The following is a 23,964-nucleotide window of genomic DNA, read 5'->3' as shown; positions in this document are numbered from 1 at the left end:
ATGGTGTAAAGATGGTTTCTTTTGAGTGGAGCAGGTTTAACAACTGCCTGAAGCATGGAAAAAGAATCCCCCCACAGGCCCTTAATGTTGTTAGAATTTAGACTGGTAACATTACCCCAAAGTTTTTGAAATACAGGTTCTGTCACTCCCTCAACCTCTAGCATGGCCCAATACCAAAAGGACACCTCACGCTTCCATCTACCCCTCCTTGATACTGAATCGAACTTTGAATTCAATACGTCAAAGTCCCAGGATTTAGTTGCCCAACATCCTACAGCGGATAATATTTAAACCTTGTAAGGGTCCCACTTGTCATGCTGGAGAGGGACTCCCAACTAGGAAGCTGCAAGTCTTTCTGCAGGTCCCGCCAACACATTAAACCTGCCACTTTAAGGGGACGGGATAATTGATCATTAAGACAATCTGGCATACCTGGAGAGTCCCAAATCGGGGCCTGGGGTGCATAATACAGAATTTTTAAACTTGTTCTAATATATAACCAGTTCTTCAAGGCAGCACCGAGGATCTTAAGCCTGACCTTTTAATAAAACTTTGGATCGCCGTATTTAAAGAGGAAATACTCTTGCCCTTGGGGTATGCCATGCAATAAGGCTTGGAACAATAGACCTAGAGAGGATGCATCTGTCTTATCAGCCAATATTCTAAAATTTTTAAAGTGAAATGAGTGACAGTAGATAAGTAAATCTCGTAGGGCTAACCCTCCTTAAACTTCTCCTTAGCTTTTTCCAGGAGATTCTTGACGACTTAGTATTCCAAATAAAGGAGCCAATTTTCCCTTGTAGTTTAGCGATATCTGGTACCTTAAAAGATAGCGGAATTGAGTTAAATAAAAAAGTTATTTTCGGTAAGATAATCATTTTGATCAAATTTACCCTCCCAAAGATGTTTAAAGGGAGGCCTGACCACCCCTGCAGCAAACCACAAACGTCCTTATAGACTCTACTCAAATTTGATTTAGGTATATCTAAAATATTTTGAGCCAGATATATCCCCAGATACCTCATTCGTGGCTTGGCCCCTAGTGTCTCCACCTCCTGGTTCCATTCCATGATCTCGGTTTTATATTTATTTATTTTGTACCCCGAGATTTTCCCAAATGATTCTGCCTGATCGATTAATCTGGGGATGGCTTCAACTGGATTGGAGGTAAACATAAGAAGATCGTCGGCATATAGGGCAAATTTTAATTCAAGATCTGCAATTTTAAAAGGTTTAATCATTGGATCGGACCTAAGCTGGCAGACAAATGGTTCAATATATAAGTTGAACAAAAGGGGTGATAAGGGAAACCCTTACCTAGTGCCACAGGAGATTGTGATCCAATCTGTAAGGAGTCCATTCACTAAGATTTTTGCTCGGGACTAAAATAGAGAGAGCGGATTGCTGACACAAAATTGAAAGGAAATCCGAACCTAGATAGAGCTATCCATAATGCAATAAGTTTACTTGGTCAAATTCCTTAGCGGCATCGATGGCTACAAGGGTAAATGGAAGCTTCTTATCTATTGCAACATCTATTGCTGCAATAGCTTGAAAAGTTAGCTCATTTAACTCCCTTTTGGGAATAAAGCCCCTCTGATCCTGATGTACAATTGTTTTATTAACCCTTGCCATTCTCACTGCCAGAACACCTGCAAAGATTTTGTAGTCAGAGTTTAGCAAGGAAATTGGTCTATAAGAGTCAATTTTTAAGGGATCTTAGGCTTCAGGATCAGGGTAACTGTGGCTTCGGACCATGTTTTAGGGATAGTCTCACCCGACAGGTAAATTCTATTAAACAGAATCGTTAAAACAGAGACAACTTTTTCTAGCCGCCCTATCAAGTATAGCTCTATTGGGAGCCCATCTGGGCCAGCTGCCTTACCCTTATTCATTTTTTAAATCTGAGTTCGGACTTCACCTTCTTTTATAGTTGAGCACAAAAATGCCCTATCCGTCTCCTAGATCTGAGGTAGCCCTAGCTTATTCAGCCAATCTTCTGCTCTCTGAGATGAAAAACAGGTATCTTCTTTATATAGATCTTGCATGAATAGTTTGGCCTCCTCCCGAATCTGGTCATCATCGTGTATAATACCTCCTGTGCTACGCAGAGATAAGCTTTTAATCTGGTTCCTGGCCCTATCTGTCCTGGTTTTCCAGGCAAGAAGACGGCCACACCTTTCCCCATACGAAAGGTTTTGTAGCTTACTAGCGTCCCATCTATCTTTTAGGATCTTATCTAGGCTAGCCTGATATTCTGCCCATAGACAATCTAGCTCACTTTGTAATCGTGGTAGGATATTCTGCTGGTCGGCCGATGCCCTCTGAAGCTGCTGTTCTTTTTGCTTAATCTTAGAGAGGCGTTCTTTTTCCATTATCCTCCTAGATTTATTTCTCCTGATCATCAGTGTACTCAGGGATACTCTAATAAAGGCCTTAAAGGCCTCCCATACCACGTGATCACTTGCAGTACCACAATTGAGTCTAAAATATTCCTCTACCTGGATCCTTAAATCATCCTTAACTTCCTCTTTTAATAGTATAGATTTATCTAACGTCCACCTTCTCTGTTGCTTTTTCTGCTTAAGATTAATTACCAACTCCACCATAGAGTGGTCAGAAAGCAAAGCTCAAATATATAAGATAGAGTCCACTGCAGTATAAAGGAACTGGTCCAGTAGAAACAATTAGATTCTGAAATGGTGCCTGTATTTCCGGCTGTCAAAAGAAAAATCCTTTTTACTACCATTTTTCACTCTCTGGATATCTATCAAATTAAAATCTTTAATAATATTTTTCAACTCAATTTGTGATTTACGAGAGGGGGTATATTTAACCCTTGAAGTACGATCCAAAGTTTCATCCAAAATCAGGTTAAAATCCCCTCCTATAATAATAAGTATTGACAGAGCCGAAAGGCTGGCTTTTAAACTCAACAGAGCCCCTGGAGCATCTTGATTAGGCCCATAGTATGCTACACATACCAATGGTGAACTTTCTACTAATAATGATACAGCCAGCCATCTCCCGAATGGTCAGTCTCGAACTTCTCTACCTTGATCCCAGCGTTAGTTCAAATTACAATTACCACTCCCCTTGTGTTCCCATTCTGATCAGAGCAGAGAAGATCCTGGACCCACCTATGTTTATCAAATGCTGACTTGCACTCATGTGCCTCTAAGTGGGTTTCCTCGAGTAAGCAGATATGAGCCCCCGAATTATAAAAAAAATTCACAGACTCTAGACATCTTCCTACTGTCCCTTAATCCATTGACGTTCCAACTAACGATCTTGATTTTATTGAAAATACTATTCATATAAGGGTTTCTAGGATAGGCTAAGTTCTGCTTCCATTCTGCTCCTACCCAGGAAATACACCTTTTCTTTATTTTCATGGCTGTATGAGGATTAGTTTTTCCCTTTTTTAATCCCACCACCCACAACAAATGAGGAACGCCCTCTTATTTTCTTTGGCGATCTTATCGCCTATCGGGAACCCTCTTGATTCGACTCAGGGTCTACCCCTATAAATAGTGCACTATTTAAAGAACCGTGACTCTCCTTATCAAAAAGAAAAGGGGAAAGAAAATATGTTTTTTTTTTAACTTCTATTATGTTTTTTTTTTCATGCCACCCCCCCCCCCCTTCCTCCCCTACCCTTTTATTTTTTGTGTGTATATACTCAAACATGCATGTGAGGGGATCTCATTAATGTGTATATCACCAATTTAAATTCAAATTCAAATTCAAATCTGGCTTCTCAAAACAAAAAGAAAAAGAGTGGAATGCATTCTAGTGTAGAGTTTCTTTCATGAGGATCAAAAATGTGTCAACCTCTTGTGGAGAAGTGAAGTTATACTTCTTATTCCTCCACACCACCTTTAGCGCGGTCGGAAATTTCATCTGAACCTGTGCGTCCAGGCTCCTTAAGTCAGGCATTCTGGATCCTAGCTCCCAATGCCTTTGCGCTGTAACCTTGCCCATGTCAGAGCGAATAAGGTATTTTGTCGAATCAGACTGAAGAGATGTATCAGTGAGTGCTCTCCCTAATATCAGCTCCTTGACTGCGTAAGTGTGGAAATTAACAAAAAATGTTCTCGGGGCTTTTCTATCTGGGTGCTGCCTAAAAGAATCTCTGTGTGCCCTTTGAATTTCCTTTTCAAGGTCAATGTCTGGTTTATCTTTTAATACTCCTTCTCTAAGAAGTTTACAGACAAGAGTTTTAACATCGCCATTTTCCGCCCCCTCAGGTATCTTAAAACATTTTAGATTATTTCTTCTAGCCTTAACCTCCAATTGTTCAATGTCCATTTGAAGTGATCTGTTCTGGGCTTTTAATTCCACTATATCCTTAGAGTGGACTTGAGTTACTCCCGAAAGTGTGACAACCTCGCCTTCCAACACCTCCGTCCGGTTGCAGATAAAGTCCAATTTTGCTTCCAAACTAGTACACTTTTCATTTATTTCCTTCTGATTGGTCTCAGAAATTTCAAATTTGGAAAGTAAGTCCTCCCTAAGGGAATGAAGGAGTAGTTCTAGCTGAGTATGTCCACTGCCTGTATCTCCAGACCGAATCTCTGTAGGACTTCGATTGGTACTTTCATCTACTTCAAGATTTTCATTTAGAGATTGGGCCGGAGTCTGGAAATCAGGCTTGGAAGGATTTTGAGAGACAGATGCCTCTAACACAGATGAGGTAGGTTGACCTATCTCCAGGTCTGTCTCTGGTTCGGACAATAAGGGAGAATACCTATTTTCAACAAGGATATGAGGGGTTGTCTGCATGGTAGCCTGTATGGTGGTAGTGGTAGCAGAGGGGGGAGCCCCTCCACCCTTGGAGGCGTTCACCGGCTCCATTATTTTGAAAAAAGATTTCAGTGAGGGATTGGGTTTTAATGAGGGGTACAATTTTTTGTGGGCTTGCGTTTTTTAGTCTCCCCTGTCTTACTGCTTTTTTCTCTCATTTGTTTTTTTTGTCGAGGAGTAAGAGGGATCTCTGCCCCTGCCCCCCCAATGTGCGGTATCAGTAGCTCTCTATCGAACTGAGAGCGCAGCTGGTACCTGTTCTTAATAAGTAAAACAGGTGGGACTGGTAGCACAGGTAGCACAGGGGAACCTTTCTGATTTTCTCTTTCTCCCTCTCTGCCCTCTCTTGAACCCCGAGGCTTCTCCCCACTGCACCAAGAGATACGCTAAGACCCTGCTCGGAAGCAATGTCCATACCTTCAAAGGCAGACAGCAAGGAATCCGCACCTCCTAGCGGGACCTGGGAGCCACACAACTCACTGCGAACTGCTACTTCGACAGCACACCGAGAATCCTGCTGACACCGCTGCATACGGCCCCTCCCTTCAATCACTAACAGTGTCACCGTGGCTCCTCTGCCCTCAAAAGTTCAGTAATTAATTTGAGCGGCCGCGGGCCTTATTCGGCGCCACAGTCTCACCCGGCGTCCACCACAGGCTTCCTCCGTAGTGCTCTCTCCTGCTCCCACCTCCGCTGCAGTCTCTGCTCGCATCCGGTGTTAGGTTCCCGGGGTCCTACTGCCTGCCGCTCAGAGGCCCGCCAATCCGGGAAGCATGTGAGGATAAAATACGAGGAAACAAGATTTAATATTTATCAGGAAGACAAGAGACACATCTCCCTTACATTCTCACCTTATATTGAGGTAAAATCAGAGTCGAAAGGTGGTTTTGCAAAGGGTGTTTTTCTGGTCGAATCGGAGCTCCCACGGCCGGCGTCAACCAGCCGCCATGTCCCTCCTTCGACCTTTACAGTGGTATCTCAAATGAGACAATGTGTGTGTGTGTGTGTCTGCATTCCTGGTCCAATTTTTATTGTTATAGGCAAACAGGGATCATTGTCATGCACCATGACATAAACCTCCTCAGGGACTGCAGTCTTATTGGACCAGAGTGGAGCTGAAAGTATTACCCTGATAGTAGTGAAAGGCTACGGTTTTGCCAGGACTTTATTATCACAAGCGTGGTGGCGGCAGCATACCGTATAGTGTTCAGAAGAAGTTAATAGGTCTTTTTACCTGTGTCACTGGAGTGAGGCCTATAGACTTGCATGTGGCAAGTTATGTTGCTGTCTGTGTAACTCACCCTTGGCATACATTAAATTAGTTATGTAGTGCTGTGCAGTGTGTGTGTGTGTGCTGTATGCATGTGCTGGGTATATGTGTGCCTGTGAATGATACAATACTTGGGAGATTCTGGGTTCACTTTTGAGAGACCTAGGGCTGGCTGGAGGATCATGAGGAGATAGAGGAATCTCTCCCACCACCCCAGACATGTGATGTGGGTGGGCACACTGGAGGCAGAGAAGAGGCCCTACAGTACACTTCAAAAGGTACTCTTTGATTCAGAGAGGAACTTGGATAGGGGGCCTGTGCAGATCTCAGGGAAGAGATGGAGCCAATAAGAAAATCATAAAGAGTAGGACTTGGGGCCCTGTGGTAACCTTTTGATGCACGTATCACTGTGGCTGACATCGAGATGTGAACCTCTAGTAACTCCTGTGGCCTGTGTTGTGGAGCTGTCAGGTTTGGAGTCGCTCCTGATTTCTGTCTTTTTAGGCACTTTTTAGGGGTCTGGATGGTCTGGAGTGGGCTTATCCTTTCCCAATGGGCTGGGGGAGGGTAGACAGAAAGATGGGTAGGGGAAAGATAAAGAGGAAGAAAATGGAAATGTTGGGATTGTTCAGCATGTGGGGTTTATTGATAAGCATTGTTGGGTATGTTTTGATTATATATTTATGAAGAAAAATGTTTGAATTTTTGCTAATGTTTTCTTTCTCTCTCGTGACAATAAAATCTGCTTAAGAGGGATTATTCTGTTTGCCTGTCCTAATAAAGTGACCTTTTCTGCTAAGAATAGCATGGTGTGGATTGTTCTTGTTGCGCGAAGATGAAAGCTGCGCACCCAATCAAAATGGGCCAGCGAACCGCGTCTCTACAATGCAGCACTTGCTCTCACCGCCCAAGTCTCACAGGAGGCTAAATGAGCGTCTGGCTCATCTGAAAACCTGCTCCCGCTCAAGACCAAACTGCACTTCTAACAGAGCCCTCTAAATGGAAATTAACTCCTTCTTCACAGTGCTGTTAAGAAGAAAATATTATTCAATAAAACGATTTAGGAATATACTCAACAAATCCCAAATGTCTCAGCCATTCATATCAAACCTGATTTTAATGTTCAATCCAAAATCATTCAATAAATAACATACTCCATACCTCTACACTTATCAATTAATAGCACCAATGATAACCAATACTGTCATACGATACTTCTACCTAAACCCTAAGTACTTCACCAGCTTTATCTTCAGAAACAGGGAGAGAAAGTACTTATCTTTGAGAGCAACAGCAAAAAAGAAGGAAGATGGCTGGGCGTTCTGGCCTTTTGTTGACTTTGGAATTTTGTTAAAGTTCTATATTCTTTAAAGGGGCTGCTTTGAGTAGTGACACTAAAGGAGGTTGCCATAATGTTAGTGTATAATGTTGCCATAAAATCTCATGTGTCTAGTCCTCTGTATTTGCTCCTCTATTTCACTTTCTCTTATTTTTCATTTCAGGGAAAAGTTCGAAAGCGCCAAAATCGGAAAGTAAGTTCTGCTTTTTTGGTATCATTTTACGCAATTCCTGCTATGCATTGCACTGGACAATTTCCATAATAAGTTCGGAGTTTAATGTTTCATAATGTGGTCTTCTAATAGTGTGAAAATCTTTAGCTTAGGAAGATGATGTTAAGAAGTTATATTAGCTATGCTTCTGAACCGGATATGATTCTTGTCATTCATCAAATTGATGAGCTGAGGAATGTGCAAGGAGTGCTGACAACGAATAGCATATTTCATGAACTGATTGTATAATATCCTTGTATGCAAGGCTGCCATATCCCTAATCTTCTAACCTAGGGTTTGTTGTCCATAATATTACTTGAAATAAAGGCATCTCTTGGAGATTAGAGGTGCTGCTGTAATGAAGAGTCTGGTTCCTTTACAGGATACAGAAAATAGAAAGCTATCACATGGATATTAGCAGCTTAATTGCGGCTTGGAAAACCGAAACGCCAGCCAGCTATGCACCATGCACACCTATAAACTAGATTATGTGGACTACTCATTATGCTGTCGAGGCTCATTCATGAATTAGTGCAATCAGATGTCCAACTGTATTATGAAGATATAAATGCATTAGTGACTTGTTCACAGGTTCACCTGTCTCTCTCCACTCACTAAATAGGTATCTATCAAGCCAGTTATGTTAATGCTTCCAGATTTATAATAAATGGGAAAGTATGTGCTGGTATTCTGCCAATTTAATACAACTCAAGCTTTTTATGTTGTGGTCAGAACTTTCAAAAAGCGTTTTGCTTACACCTGTAATTTATGCCATTTTTCAAGAAACGTTTTGTGGTATTACCTTCCTGTAAGTAAGTAAGCAAAGTTTTGTTGCTTGATTACTTAAAATAATTACAATCGTAAATATGAAGTAAAAAGATAGAAAGGGGAGTCTACCTGTATTTTTTCATTGCTTCTTCTAATGCTAATTAGTTTATGTTCTAGATTCTGTCCACCTCTTGACGGTCTTTACTTCAAATATCTATTTATTGAGACTTCTGGCTAATATCTCTTCTGAACATCTGAGGGCTAATTGTTAGACCTGGCACCATTGGCGTGGGTCTCCCTTCCATTTTTTGCTGTTGCCTCCTGTGTTTTTGCTATGGTTTTGCTGGTCAAGATGCTTTGGGCATTTTGCCACTGCTGTTCAGGGCCAAAGTGCAAGTGCTTCCTATTGTAAATTGTTGTAATGGATTAGTGACTCCATGATTGGTTTATTTGATTTACTTTTCAGACCCCAGTACAGTGCACCATGAGTGCCCAGGGCCTGTAAATCAAATGCTGCTGGTGGGCTTGTAGCACTGGCTGTGCCACCCACAGAAGCAGCTTGTTGGTTCATGTCTGCAATTGCAGAGCCTGTGTGCAGTCTGGGACTGCCATTTCGACTTGGCCAGTGCATCCACTTGCCAGTCCCAAAACCTTCCCTTTTCTACATGTTTTTCACCCCTAAGGTAGGCCCAAGGTACACCTGTGGTCAGGGTGCATTGTAAGTTAAAGGTATGGCATGCCCTGATGTGTGTGGCATGTCCTGATAGTGAATTACAGAGAATTTTGTTTTTCACTATTGCAAGACTACCAAGGTAGAAATACGAGTTTAGTATGCCTGAACTCAGAATGTTAAAATACATATTTTAGTGTGTGTGACTTTTAAATTCTGTGTTTGGAAATACCACTTTTAGAAAGTGGGTATTTTCTTGCCTAACCATCCATTATGCCTCTGCTAGGTTTGCGTATTCCATGTCTGGTTTGTGAGTGACAAGGGCTGAAGAGGGCTTTAGCTCCTTCAGTCTGATGAGTCAGGGCTGGGCTGAATAGGACCTGGGTTGAATAGAGAGAAGGGGAGGAGATTTCGTTTCACTTGCCTGAGCCTACAAAGAATAGAGAGTAGGGGGAGAATATTTCTTTTCAGCTACCTGGGTCAGGTGTGCTTTCAACAATGCTGTCTCCACCTCCTGCCAGTAAGCTGCACCAGGGAGGACACAACTGGTTTTGACTAGGTACAGACACTCTCTGCCTTCAGAGAACAAAGGATTTAGTAGTATAAATATTGGGGCCCGACCCCAGAAATTTAGATCACTTCTGGGAATCAAGACAAACCTTTGCCAAGGAGAGAAACCAAGAAAGTTGAAGGAGGAGACTGCCCCTGTGTTGTTTGCTGTTTGGGGTTGGCCTGCAGTGGGTACTTATTGCCAAGGAAAGGAGAAAAGCAACGTTGTGTGTACTTTATCATCTTGAAGAAGATCTCCAAGGGCTTGAAGCTGAGCTTGCCTCCTATTCTGAAGTTTCAGGGATACAAGGACTTCACCAGCAGCTCCCCTGAATTCCCTTGCTGGGAATTCTACCTGAAGAGAGGTGCCTGTTGCTGTTTTTGGTACCCCTAGAGACTATGTGTTGCTGGGAGCTGAAAGCGCGACGCAACGAGGAAGAAACGTGTCGTTGACGCCGCTGTTGCCATTGCATCACAGAAGAAGCGTGCTGCCGCCACAGCTGTTTGCCGACGCATTGCCGAAGAAGCGTGTCGCATCACCGTAGAAACGTGTCGCCGCCGCAGAGGTTGCCGTTGCATCACCAGAGAAGAGTGTTGCAGGGCCTGTTGCGGCTCAAGAGTCCACCGAGTTCGCCACACAGCTGTCGGGCGTGCACGCGTCGCATCCAAGTTGTCGCATCACATCAAAGACGCCATTTTGTCACATCGAACCAGATCTTCGCATCGCACCGAGGCGCCATCTTGTCCAATTGTAACCGAAATTCAGTAGGGAACCGACGCATCACCTCCTCTCCAGTAAGAAACTGAAGCATCACCTCCCCTGAGCTGCAGTAAGGAACCAACGCATTACCTCCCCGAAATAAGGAACGGACGCATCACCTTCCCTGTGACTCTTTTTTTGTTTTGCCTTACGCATCTAAGGTACATTGAGAGTAAAGTGTTGCATTTAGCAACTACATCGAACTAAGCTATTTCGACCATTTTAAAGTCATATTCTTGATATTGTATTGTGGATTTTTGTCATTTGGTCTTGTGTTAAGTCTAGATAAAGATTACTTATTTTTCAAAACTGGTGTGGTGTCCATTTGTAGTGTTTTTACTGTGTTACTGTATGTGTTCACAAATGCTATACACACTTTCTCTGAGATAAGCCTGTCTGCTCGTGCCAAGCTACCAAGGGGGGTCAGCAGGGGTTATTTTAGGAGTGTATCCCCCTTTCCCTGACTAGAAGCAAGGGTCCCTATTTGGACAAAGGTGCAAACCATTGCCAACTATAGACCGCAATTTCTAACACTATTCATATTGGTAGGATCAAGTTAGGACATAACTTCACTGGTGAAAAATAACAATTTTTAGAAGCTTGTGCTTTATAATTGTTGCTGTGCTAGGAATACACTACACACTCAATATGTAACTTTATGTGTATACATTGTTTATCTTGGAACCTGGAGACTAGGGATCTAATCTTGTCTTTAGCAATCAACATAAAACTTTTAGTTATTCTGAAAAATTGTTTTTCGTACTGCCTCTTGGCACATTCAGCAGCTACAGTGGAGGGCAAAGGACAAATAGTGCTGGGGCACAGGCCCCGTCAGCCCCCCTCCAGCAAAGCCATTGTTAAGAAATAGTCTTTAAACTCGGGATTACAAACTCTTTGCCACCAGTCTTCTTCTCCAGTCTAATACTAGTGCAGAGGGTTACTTTCAGGGACTACAGTTCTATTGTGTTATTTTAATAATGACTTACATCTTGCATACGTAGAACTGTGTTGCCTATGCATCCTAGTGGCTGCAAACTTACGGAATGAGGTTTTGCAACTAACGGCCTCATATAGACTTTAGTAAGAACTTAAAATACTCCAATTTGTGAAAGTATGGAGTATAGCCACAGGCTGAATTTCCTCTACAATACTATGCCTATGACAGGGAAAATTCAGCTGGTAGAGTATTTTCCGTTTTAAGTTTCCTCCGCTAATTAGAGGTTTCAGTTCCCTCTAAACTCTTAATGACTCCATAAACATTTTAGTATTCATCACTTAAGAATGAGACCACGATTAGGCTTATATTTTTGGCATAACCTCTAAATGTTTACTTCATTTCGTTTGGCATTGAAGTCTGCTGTGCTGAATGTACCCTATTGCACTGAACCAAACACACTACATTTGGGATCATGTCAAGTCATGAAATATTTCACCATTCTAGGTTGTATGAACGCCCAAATGTTTTATTAGCCATAATTGCTTGATTTTTATGTAAAGGGCTAAGAAACACCCTAGAGGAGTGTGAGGATTCGCGAAGGAATATTTCTGATTCAATCTAGTCAGTTCCGTAGTCCATGATGTCATTAAAACCAAACACAGTGTGGGTTTCGTAAGGGAGTAAGTTCTATTCAGATCAAATTTCTATACAACAACATGGGAATGGGGAAAACACATTATTTAGCATTTCTGTTATGTGCATTGATTTGAAGATAGATAAAGCTTATCACTATATTATTCAACTCATGTTGTGTCACAGGAAATGTGAACCCTTAATGTGATCTAGTAACAACCGCCACTAAAATATAGTCAAGTGTTAATTTGGCCTTGTGAGGAAGACCAGATGTCCAAACCTGCATACAGAAAAGCCTCAACTTCAATACTAGGGTACAAAACTAGAGAGAGATCAGATAAAATGCTCAACATGCACATGGTCTGGCTGACTGACAACTTTGACAAGGTAGACTGCACTGAGAAGGATGGCTCTGAAGGGAGAATGGATAGCTGTTAAGATTTGAGCTAATACTTTACCATGACCTGGTGACCATATTATTGAAAACAAATGTGAAGTCTGATGGAGAAAGGAATGGTTTGAAAATTCTGAGGAGCTGAATTTGAAACAAGGCAGTTTCGACACATTTAAAGGTGTGGAGAACTGTAGGTAATTTTTGGTAAACTATGTTCCTGAGTGATCTGGCCGAGGGGATAAGAGTGAGTGAGATTCTGAAGTAGAATAGATATTCTAGATGTTTCTGATGGATACTTCAAAATTGCAGAGAATATTTCCCAGGTGCAAGACTGGATCAGCAAACCTTTCATAACTCTGCACTTGCACTCCAATTGGTGGCGCCATGCAGCTCTGCATTGGCCTTGTTCGGGGAACAGCCATTATGACGCAGTCTTTACACCGCACTACCATTACAACGCTGCTTTTACAACGCAAGTCGTTACCACGACTTGCGCTGGAGGGTGCTCTAGGCTAAGGAATAGTAGATGTACTATTCCAACACCTTCCCTACTGTACGTGGGCTGGAGTTGGAATAGTAAATTATACTATTCCTAAGTCCAGCACCCTACAGCGCAAGTCGTGGTAACAACTTGCATTGTAAAACCAGCGTTGTAATGGTAGTGCGGTGTAAAGACTGCGTCGTAACGTCATACATCCACTTTGTTCCACCCTGGTAGGTGATGGAGCAGAGCAGAATATATGCACCATCCCTATTTGCCAATGCCATTCCTTTCTTTTAGCACCTTCAAATGCGGATCCGGAGTTTCAAAACCACTTTTTTCTGTTTTTTGACAACTTCGAAAATGAATTCCAGTGTGAAATGGAATCATTTCCCCTCGTAAAACTTCAGGCTTCCGTTCAAACCGTAGTGTGACAGTAGATGTCAGGCACGGACCCAGGTGAAGTGTATCATGTGTCTTTGTTGTTTGGGTTAATGGCACAACTCCAGGTGGTGCAAGCAGTATACCCTCATGCAGCTGTATGTTGTCGAACACAGGCAGAAGTCAGCTTGTGTTCATCAAGTCCATTTCTCACTCCAAGGTGACAGCCTGGACATGCTCGAGCTACTGAGGCTGATCCTGTGAGAAGCCTTCTTCATGGCCGAAGTCAAAGTCAAAGCATAAATGTAAAAGGTGAAGTGGGACTCAACCCCATCCGACGAATCTCTGTCAAAAGGGAAGTCGTGAGGGCATAAAGGTGCCATCCTATCTCATTTTTGAACTTTGATTAATGAACCAATATTGCAATTGATCCCAATCTGCCCCAAGTTCCCGAACTACCAGAGGGGACGCAGTAGGTCGAGGCCATTGAGGAGTCCATGCTGCATATATTTAACACCTGCAGGGGCCCTCAATTGGATTACTGTTACCAGATCTGCCCCCAGCACCATCTCAAATTCAGCACTGACTCTGGTGCAGATTTCCTCACCGACCCAGAGACCCATGTCATTTCCCTCTCTCATCGACGCCAGTGAGGATGTTGCCGACACAGGAGGATAATCTGATACCAATGCTTATGTCTGAACGTGACCCAGTATCAACTTGACCCTGACCAAGGCCAAACTCCAAATCCACTACCAATGCAACCGGTTCCCCACACTACTTACGTCTGATCCTATGCTTTCACTACCACTGATGTGCCCTCAGAAGCTTCACTGACTTTTAGTTTCCAACCAGAGCAATCACTCAGAGTTGATGGAGGTGGGGAGGGAGAAAAGTTGCCAACCTAATATGATGATGAGAGTCTTTACATAGACTCATAAGAGGCCAGTGGATTTGATACTTCCCTCTAATACAGGGTTAGAGTTGCCTTTTGGGTCCCCAACAGAGAAGAGTGCCTCCTTGGTTGTGGTAATTCGAGAAGTATCAGAGGTCTTGGATCTACAACTGCTTTCTGTTGAAGTCAAGACAAATGTCCTCACAGAAGTTCTGTAATCTGAGACCTCGCTTCTGTTTAATGAATGCCTCACGGATACCTTAGTGGGCACTTGCTCTAAGCCCTGGTAAGCAGATGACCAGACACCAAAGACTGGCTCCTGGTGACCTGGATTTCCTAACAGAGCATCTTAATCCAGACAGACTGGTGGTTCAGCTTCCACCAAAAACTTTAACCCGCTTTGCTTCCTGTGAACCCCCTTCAGCCACACCACTATAGAATCATAGAGGATTGAGGCATTTTGAAAGCACATGTTTTCATCGGCTAGCCTCACTTTGAGGTTGGTCAATGCTGGTTGCTTAAAGGGCCCGTGTATGTACACCCTCTGTGACATAGCCAGTGAGCTCTTGTTGGAGGTAACAGAAGAATTTAGGACCTCCTTGGCTCATTCAAGACAGGCTAAATGTGGCCAAAAACATGATTAATGTGGCCTTGATAGTATTGATTTTCTGTGGCGAGAGGTTGGCAAAAGTGTGGTTTTCTGCCACCATGTGTGGAAGCAATCCAAAGGTTTCTCAGAAGACATACAGGACTCCCTTATTTTAATGCCTTCCGATGCACACCTAATCAGAGAAAATTCTGATTCTGCTTTAAGACGCTCTTAGGAGAGTAGGACCACAGGAAGCTCTCTGGGTTTTTTGGCTACTGCCAAACAGTTTCCACATCACTTCAGGAAATTCCAAGGCTTCTCCAGGAGGTTGTCGTACTGACAACACCAGTCTCCTCAACCCCCACTGCAGACACACCACCCCTTTCAGACGGACTTGAATATGGCAGGCAAAACACAGGCAACTATTGGCATCAGACCTCCCAGTCCACTTTGCCTGCAGCAATAGCCTTCAAGCTACTTTTGCTTACCATTAGTGGTGCACAACCACCCTGTGGGAGGCAGGACCAAGCACTTTCTTCCATGGTGGCGATCCAGCACATCCAATAGTTTGGTCCTCTAAATTATTCAGCGTGGCTCCTACCTACCCTTTCTGTCCACCAAAACTTCCTCCTGACTCTCTGATGTGTCCCTTCTAATTCAAGAGCTGTAAACTTTACTTTCCAAAGAAGCCAGTGGGAGATATCCGGACTCAAAAGTAGGGCAGATGGTAGCACTCATAATTTCCTCATGCTGAAGGAGGATAGAGGATGTTGGCCTATCTTAGATATTTACCCTCTGAATTCCTAAGGAAGGTCAAATTCAATATGCTTGTGCTGGCCCAGGTATTGTCTGCCCTGGATTCAAGGGACTGGATGGTGCCTTGGACCTGCAGAATGTGTATTTCTTTATACCCATCCTGCTGGACTGTGGTGTCTGGCAAAAACCCAGCTCCGTATCAATCTGCTGGTTTGCATGCTAAAGGTCTTCCTGCCATCCATCAAGGAGAGGCTGTGGCAGATTCTAACAGTCAACATAACAACCATGTGGTACTGCAACAAGCAAGACAGAGTGGGGTTCTCGGTGCTCTGACAAGAGGTTCTATGCCTTTGATATTAGCTGTGGCATAAGGACATCTTCCTGGCTGTGAACAACCTGGTAGGATCTTTGAAGGCAAGGGCAGACAAACTCAGCCAGCTGTGCCTGGTGGATGATGAATGGTGACACCATCCTGAGGTGGCACAAGGCATCTTCCGACAGCAGGTGGAAACCTAGCTATATATTTTTGCCACCATTGAAAACATGCAGTGTCAAAGCTTCTTTGTATTGGATTTCCACAAAAACTCTTTCTAGGAGATGCCTTCCAGCTGGAGTGCAACACAGGACTCCTGTACACATTTCCACCTCTTCCTCGCATGCCCTGAATTCTAAAGAAGATCAGGAATAACCAAGGTCAAGTTATTCTAGTAGGTACGAATTGGGACCAGAGATTATGGCACTCGGAACTGCTGGGTATGAGCTTCTTTCCCACAATTAGGTTACAACTTCGGGAGGATCTTCTGTTGCAGCAACCCTGTGAATTTTGTGTTACACAAAATTCCCAAAACTATGCATTATGCTACATCCGGTAAATACAAGCTATTTTTGGTAATTATTCACCAAAATGTGCCATTTGCTGTAAAGATTTATCATGGATGCATGGTAACAACAGAACACAAGCGACTGTAGCTCACTATTTTTTATGTGATATATGTCCCTGCATCAACATTTTACGTGAGAACACATTTTGTGGTAAAGCATAGGGCTAAATGACAGATTTGCATTTTGGTAATTATGCGTAACTTTGAGTAATATTGCTTATTCGCACAAAAACAAACTACTCAAATTTAACATACCCCTGCACATCATCGTCACTGCCAAAACTCCATCTACAAAGTCCATTTAAGCAGGACACTGAGACAACTTTGTAACCTGGTGTGGAGTCTAACTAAAAAACGAACATTTTACAAGCTATACTGTCATGTATTTTATTGTTTGTTTTGTCATTGACCATTTGGTAGTCCATTTACTCCTGGCATCGACAATTTTTAAGGCCTGGTGTGAAATTTGCAAGATTGACTATTTACGATCCAAACTGTTGAATATTTTATTATTTCTTTGGTCTTTGGCTCAGGAAAGATTTGCAGTCGACACTCTTGAAAGTTATTTGTCTGCCCTTTTGAATTAACTAACCCAATGTCCTTGTTTAAACCACCTATTGTAACGTGATGTATTAAATGTTAAATGCACACGATCCCTCCCTAACTGTTTGTGATGCTACAGTGGGATCTTCACTTGGGCATGTTGTTTCCCTTGTATACTCCCTTTAAGCAAAGGCACAGCTGCTTTTTGTGTCTGTTGAATCTAAAAACTGCAGTCCTCTTTGTGATCACTTACGCTAGTCACATGATGGAACTTCAGGTAGTGTCTGGTGAAACTGCCACACACCACCTTTTTTTCCAAACAAACTGCTGCTAAGTACTTAGACTGCCTTTTTGCTGAAGTAGTGGCTTCTTTCCATGTTGGCCAATCCATCAGTCTCCCAGTTTTCTTTGACCCACCTCACCCCTCGAAGGATGAAGAGAGGCGCCATTGTTTTAATCCTAAAAAAGCTTTAAACTTTTATATCAAACGTACCAAGGACCATGAATACTGTGTCTTTAGACAATTTCCCGGTCCCCAGACTGGATCTGGAAACATCTCATTGCAGTGCACCTGCTCACTGCTTTCAAGGAAAGAGTCAAGCAAGAAACATAGGTCAGCATGGAGGAGTGGCACTTCTATGAGGCTTCCCTCCATCTGTTCTGAGTAGGAATGAAGTCAATGCAGAGACCTGTGGTGTCACCTAGCAGTGAACACGAACAGAAGCACTGCAATGAGTTTTCCAGGAAATAGTCTAAAGACACAGTATCCACCAGAAAGAATGTTACCGAAGGTCAGTGACGTTCTTTTGCACTGAAGGTGGAGATTCTCAATAGTTGATGAGTTCAATTGTTTTGAGATTCAGTTTTAAGAAAAGGGTCATCCATTTAGTATGCGTTATGGTAGACAGAATAGATATTTGAATGCATTAAAAGCTCTAATTTGTTAGGGGCCTAGTTGTTACAAGTAAATGTTTAATCAAACGAGGGAGAGGACTGAACCATTTGGTTGAAGTACAGAGGTAGGGGAAATTATCTAAATTAGTTAGTTTTTACAAACTTTTGATCTGGATGTAATGAAAGATTATAAACATTTAAGTAATTGACCTTGCATCCCTATTCCAAAGAATTGGATTATGAGGAACGTCTCATGCACAGGTCTATTGAATGCAACTGTCCAATCCAGAAACTCAAAAACACAGGCATCACCTTCATCTAGTATGCAAAGTGTGTTGTTGGGTACCCAGAATGTTGCTGTGTCTGTGCTATACTTCAGATGGAACCTCAAATAGAAATAATTTAGAGAGTTTGTCTTTGATACATGGGAACTAACTTGTATAGAAACATCATTTCTAATAATCTTCTAAAAGAAATGGAGATTGGAGACAGATTTTAAGATATTTAACTCTTTTGAATGAGGGTTTGCTAGCATATCACTTAGCCAGCTCTGAGAGAGGAGTGCATGCTTTCCGCAAGGAAGAAGTTGATGGTTTTAAACGTTATGGTAGTTAGGTGATAATGACAGATGCTTATCAGATTTTAATAGGAAAGTGTCATCAATAGAAAAGTAGTAGCAAAGTTACTAGTAGTAACCTACCTTTGTGAATTCCAAAAAGAAGTAAAGTTAAATTTTTGTTCTAAATTAGACTTTAGGTCTAAGCTTAGACTACAGGTGTAAAGTTAGACTTTAGGCCTGAACATGGGGCCAGATTCTGGAAACTGTCATGGAGCGCAGCGCAGCCCCCATAGAAGCAGCTTTGAGTTTAATGGAGAGAGCAGGAGAGCGCCACATTCACAGAGATATGGCATTCCTCCCTGCTCTCTAGCACCTGAATTGATTAAAGATGCAGTGCGCCTGGCACACACCTTACCACCACAGTGCTAGGGTGTGGGCCTGAGTCTAGCATAGGTTTTGTATAAGAAGCGTACACTTCCGGTACAAAATACTATGCCTATACATATTTTTGCTGCAAAGTCATCCTGTGCCCTGGGCACCCCCCAACTTTTTTCTGACTGATACTGTTGGTAACTGACTCTGACTGACCCTGGGCTCTGCCGAACCAGGCCCAGGGCCAGAGCTATGCTGAAAGAGACACATTAGAATACAGTTAAAAAAACCTTCATATACTAGGGTATACAATGATATGGTGAGGTACCCCTGTCATTGGCATGACCTACCCGTGCGGCCCCTAGTATATAATAGGGCAGGGGGATTGAAACTACCTAGAAGTCCCCAGTACCCTGGGCCATGGCAGTTTAGAGGCCAGCAGCCTTTTTCTGCAGTTGCATGCGTGCACTGCTGAAGCCTGAGGTCAGTTTAAAAACAGCCCTGGGTGCCAGGACTGCTTTTAAAAGGTAAATTGTGCCTAAACTCGAATTTGGTGTGGTGTTTGAGGTACTTGAAAATGGATATCCTACCATGTTTTGGCATATTATGGACCCCCAGGGTCTCCCCTAGGTATCATAGGGGCGGGGGTCACGTATTTATAAGGTACACCCTTATAAAATGAGTTTTTATAGGCCTGGGTAAAGTGAAATTTCACATTTCACTACCCAAATTGTGCTGGTCAAATTCGACTTTGATGCTAGGAGCACTGTGGAGGGAGAATCTGCAATATTTCTACAGATTCAGAACTCCTAAAGTCTCCCCTAGTTGCACATGGGGTGGGGTTCCTGTCCATATAAGACAAGTATTTATAAAATAGGTTTTTGTAAGTCCGGGTGCTGGAAAAAAGGCCCAATTCATTTTTCCCATTTCAAATCCCCCGTTACATAGGTTAACATGGTAGGAAGTTATTGATTGATAACTCTTGATAGGAGGGGGCTAGAAATACCATTCAAAGACTTGCCAGTATGGTATTAATACATCCAACTATAGCATATTGTTGAATTCCTCCTAAAGTGTGCACACAAGAAGAAATTCAGCCTTCCAGTGGTCTGCCCTGATTGGTCAGAGTTAAGTGGATTAGCCAGGCTGCCTTGAAGAGGTGATAAAGAGCCCCTGAGGTTAACCAGCTCTGCTGGCATTGCAGTATGCTGTTCCATAGGAATGCCAGGCCAGGGGGAGGAGTCGTAAACTATGTTCTTCAAAGGGGAGTGTAGAGACCAGTGTCATTTACAGCTCTGAACTTCCCACCTTAGGAAGCTGGTAGGATTAAGAAAGGTATGAGCAGATACAGGGGGGGGAGTCTAAGTAAATTAGCCATCCTAGGGGTGAGTTTAGCCAGCTCTAACCTCCTTGCTGGAAAATCAGCCATTATGGATTTGGAAGATTTGATGCAGTCTGTGACAAAATAATTCCACACTCTACAGGATGTGGTCATATATTGGAGGAGTTACCCTGCTCCCATTGGTCCTCCTGCTTCACAAAGAGAACTAGGAATATGTATCTGAGAGGGGCAGAGCCCTCCAGATCTGCTGTTTGAAACTTACTGAAGCAAGAAGTGCCCTGTTGAGAAGTTTTGATGTGCAAAGATTTCTAAGGCCTGACCTCTAAAGACTACACCGTCTGAAACTACAGCCCTGGTGATTATCTTGCTGAAAAGAACTAAAGAGTGGACTCCCTGAAAGCTACAGGTTAAAAGAGCTCACCTGGAACATCACCAACTAAATCTACACCTTGGAGAACTACCAGCAGATTTGTAAGGGTTTTGTACCAGTGGATTGTGGGCACTGAAGTCCTCAACTTTCAAGGACCATCTTGGAGCTTGCAGACCCTTGGAGTGAGTTTGAGACACTTTGGGACCCCTTGAGGAACTTCAGGAAGAAGTTCAAGAAGTTTGCAGAACTTTGAAGAAACTTTGAAAAAAAGCTCCATAGAGGGACCGATTCAACCTAGTCAGGCGTGAGCTGGCCACGCCATCCAGGTTCATCCCGCTAAAAGCTCCATCACTCCAACTTCCAGAGATTGACCGGGACTAGGAGAAATCTGAAGCCGGTGAACCCTCACCGGATCCGGCTGCATGAGGAGCATCAAGAGACCCCGCAAGAAAAAGATCCAGAAAAGTTTCTAAGTCCGCTCATAGAAAAGGTGACCGGGAGCAACCGCGAAAGCCAAGCCGCCTGCCTTCCATTGTGTGCTGGCCTGGATTCCAGGGTTGACCCGCTGAAGCATTAAAGGAACATTTTCTAAGTCCGCTCCAGGGAAGATGACCGGGAGCTCGTCGAAAAGCAAGCCGGTGAACCCTCACCGGATCCGGCCTGGCTGGGAGCTTTGAGGGCTCTCGGGAAGAAAAGCTCAAAAAAAGTTCCTAAGTGTGAAGGTAGAAACTGAGATAAGGACCTGCCGCAAGCTGTAGCCGCTCAGGGCTCTATCGCACCCCACCTGATACTTTGACTTTGGCCCGGTCTATCGCGAGCAGGTATCACAATATGGTGCTTTAATCTATATTTTATTACATCTTTGAAAATTCATATCTCTGGTTCCCTACATTGGATTTTTGTCGTTTTTATGTCATTTTAAAGATAACAATATTTACTATTTTTATAAATTAGTATTGGATTTTTATTATGTGTTGTGTCTTAATTGTTTACTGAATTGGTGTTTTTAAATGCTTTACATACCTGTCTTTGAAGTTAAGCCTGCCTGCTCGCAGCCAAGCTACCAAGGGTTGAGAATAGGAATAATTTTCTAAGACCTAAGCTGAGTCCTACTGAGTGTTAGTGGCATATATTGGCAGTGGCAGACCTTCCTTTGCCCCTACCAATAACCCACTTTCCAACACATTTCAAAGGATTTCGAACGTTGTATGTGTGCTGCACAGTGCAGCATGCATGCAAGGTCGGAAAACAAAGGAGAAGTAAAACATTTCTCCTTTTATCACCTGCTTTACAGTAGCATTAACTTTTGGCACTCGACCCTGTCTAATAATGTTAGTAGATAGGGTTTAGTAACAAAAACAATGTGTGGGTGCATGGGAACTTCCATGTACCACCCATCTAACACCCCCTTGATGCAAAGTAATGCAAAGCAGCATTTCACGCTACTTTGTGTTACTTCTCCATACAAACCAGCACTAGTACCAAATAGCTTTGGGTTTTCAATCTCCAAGTGGCATATTTACAAGGGCTTTATCTATTAAGCGGAGACAAAACTATCACCCTATTTACAAGAGGGTGCTAACATGCATAATCGCATGTTAGTACCCTTTTCCCCAACGGCTCCCTTTGCATCTCTAATGGGATGCAAAGTGGGCATCACTGGGTGCACCCTGAAAGGACAACTTTGCAAATATCGCTGCTGTTCACATTGCGATATTTACAAGGCTGCCCCAGCATTTTAGTACACGTTAGTTTTTGGGAGAAAACTGCTGTTTTATCCAAACATTAACGTCTGCTAACATGCAGGCTTACCTATCCCCAACATGGGGGTGGATTATGCTGATACGAACCTGTGGGTCGTATCAGCAAGGTTATCGCCGTTTTGCAGGGAGCATCGCTGGAAAACCAGCGATGTTCCCTGCAAAATAGCGATAACCTCGCTATCTCTGGAATTTTTATCGCCCTGAAGAAATGCGTTGTTAATTACGCGCTACCAGGGCGATAAATTCCAGAGATAGCCTGCGATAATAAAATTATTGCTAAGCACGGCCAGGGATAATTATCGCTGCCCGTTGATGTATGCCCCCAAAAGGTTTAGCATTGGGTTAGCATTACAAAAATAAGGTTAACCTAACACTAAACCTTTGTGACTCCGGGCCTTAGACTTTAGGTCTAAAATTAGACTTTTGGTCTAACTTTAATATTGTGATTCGGGCCCTATATCTGCAGCACCTATGCTAACTCATAGAGTGCACATGCACAGTCCATGGCTGTGCACCCGATCCTATGGAGCTCTTTTTCATAAACTTTACACTTGTAAAAAAAATTGTACTTTCTTATTGTTTATGTAAAAGGGACAAGAATAAACAGAATTTGCAGGGCTGATGTGTACCAGACATAGGGGCATATTATCAAGAAACGGCATTAACATTATTGCCGCTTTAGCGGCAGAAAGCTGCTGCTAAAGCAGCGATAATGGGCTTGATAATATGCTCTTGTGAATTTCCATAGAAGCCCATGTTCTGGTGTGAACATGGGCTTCTATGGGAATTCTCTACAGCGTATTATCAAGCCCATTATTGCCGTTTTTAGTGGCAGCTTTCTGCTGCTAAAGCGGCGATAATGTTAACGCCCTGCTCGATAATATGCCCCATACTTTGCACTACTTTTGCTGTGTTCGTACAATAATACATTCAGAAAATGCCTTTTTTCCACTCTTCACATGTAAAAATAGGATTAAGTTAGAAGCAAAATAAGTTAGTTCCCTTTTATTACATAAGCATCAAAAATAGAGCAAAATCAAGCTGCTCAGTTTTTCTTTCTGAAATTAAAATGATTTTTAGCTAAAAGAACTGTTTATGGGGTTTAGGCTGTCTCACCAATTTGTTTACCCATTCTTAGCCTGGCGCTGTGTAAACTGGTGCACATATGTACACTGTGCGAAAACACACGTCCATGATGTGTCACATTATGTCAAAAACCTTTTTTGCAAAACTGTTTGAGGCAAAATGTGCTTCCTCCATCTCATGTTTCGAAAGCGGAAGGATCACGTTAAATAGATTAACCAAATGCTCTTCTACCAAGACAACCGTTCTGTAATATGATCCCCTTAATATATGCGCCTCGTTCTTAGCTGTGCTTGTAGAAATGTATTTCAAGTAATGCCTTTGGCATTGTTACTTGTTCTTTGATTTAAAATGTTTTTATTGTCACACAAAAAGTGATTGATACGAAATGACAGTATAAAACATCCCAAAGAGCAAACGTTTGTCACTTTTCCGGTTTAGTGCACAATAAGTTTGACTGACAAACGCTCTTCAAAGACAGGGTCAGCATTTACATCAGCTCTTCATTTGAGGATGCAAGGGATTACAGCGATAATGGTTCTATATTAGACTTGGCATCCTTGGAGCGGTTTCCCCCTAACCTTTTGCCTTCAGACCTGTTTTTTGCTGACTTCGTTTTTGCTGGCTTTAGCATTCTGCACACTTTACCACTGCTAACCACGGCTAACCAGTGCTAAAGTGCGTGTCCCCCTCTCCTAAAGACATGGTGATATTGACT

General features: G+C 42.8%; 1 protein-coding gene across 50 annotated transcripts in view; it reads left to right on the top strand.

Annotated features, from left to right (window-relative positions):
* Nucleotides 1-23,964, top strand: part of LOC147708230 (uncharacterized) — a 2,035,583-nt gene that overhangs the window by 1,844,422 nt on the left and 167,197 nt on the right. For 48 of the 50 annotated variants that reach the window (XM_086926979.1, XM_086926974.1, XM_086926953.1 and 45 more), the window contains one exon: nucleotides 7,579-7,608. The exons of the other annotated variants lie outside the window; for them this stretch is intronic. In XM_086926979.1, the coding sequence (XP_086783105.1) occupies nucleotides 7,579-7,608 (30 nt within the window). The remainder of the gene's footprint in view (nucleotides 1-7,578; nucleotides 7,609-23,964) is intronic. 50 annotated transcript variants of the gene reach the window in all.

This window comes from Lissotriton vulgaris, chromosome 6 (assembly GCF_964263255.1).
Source record: "Lissotriton vulgaris chromosome 6, aLisVul1.2, whole genome shotgun sequence".
NCBI lineage: Eukaryota > Metazoa > Chordata > Amphibia > Caudata > Salamandridae > Lissotriton > Lissotriton vulgaris.
This window is presented reverse-complemented; position numbering and strand designations above follow the sequence as displayed.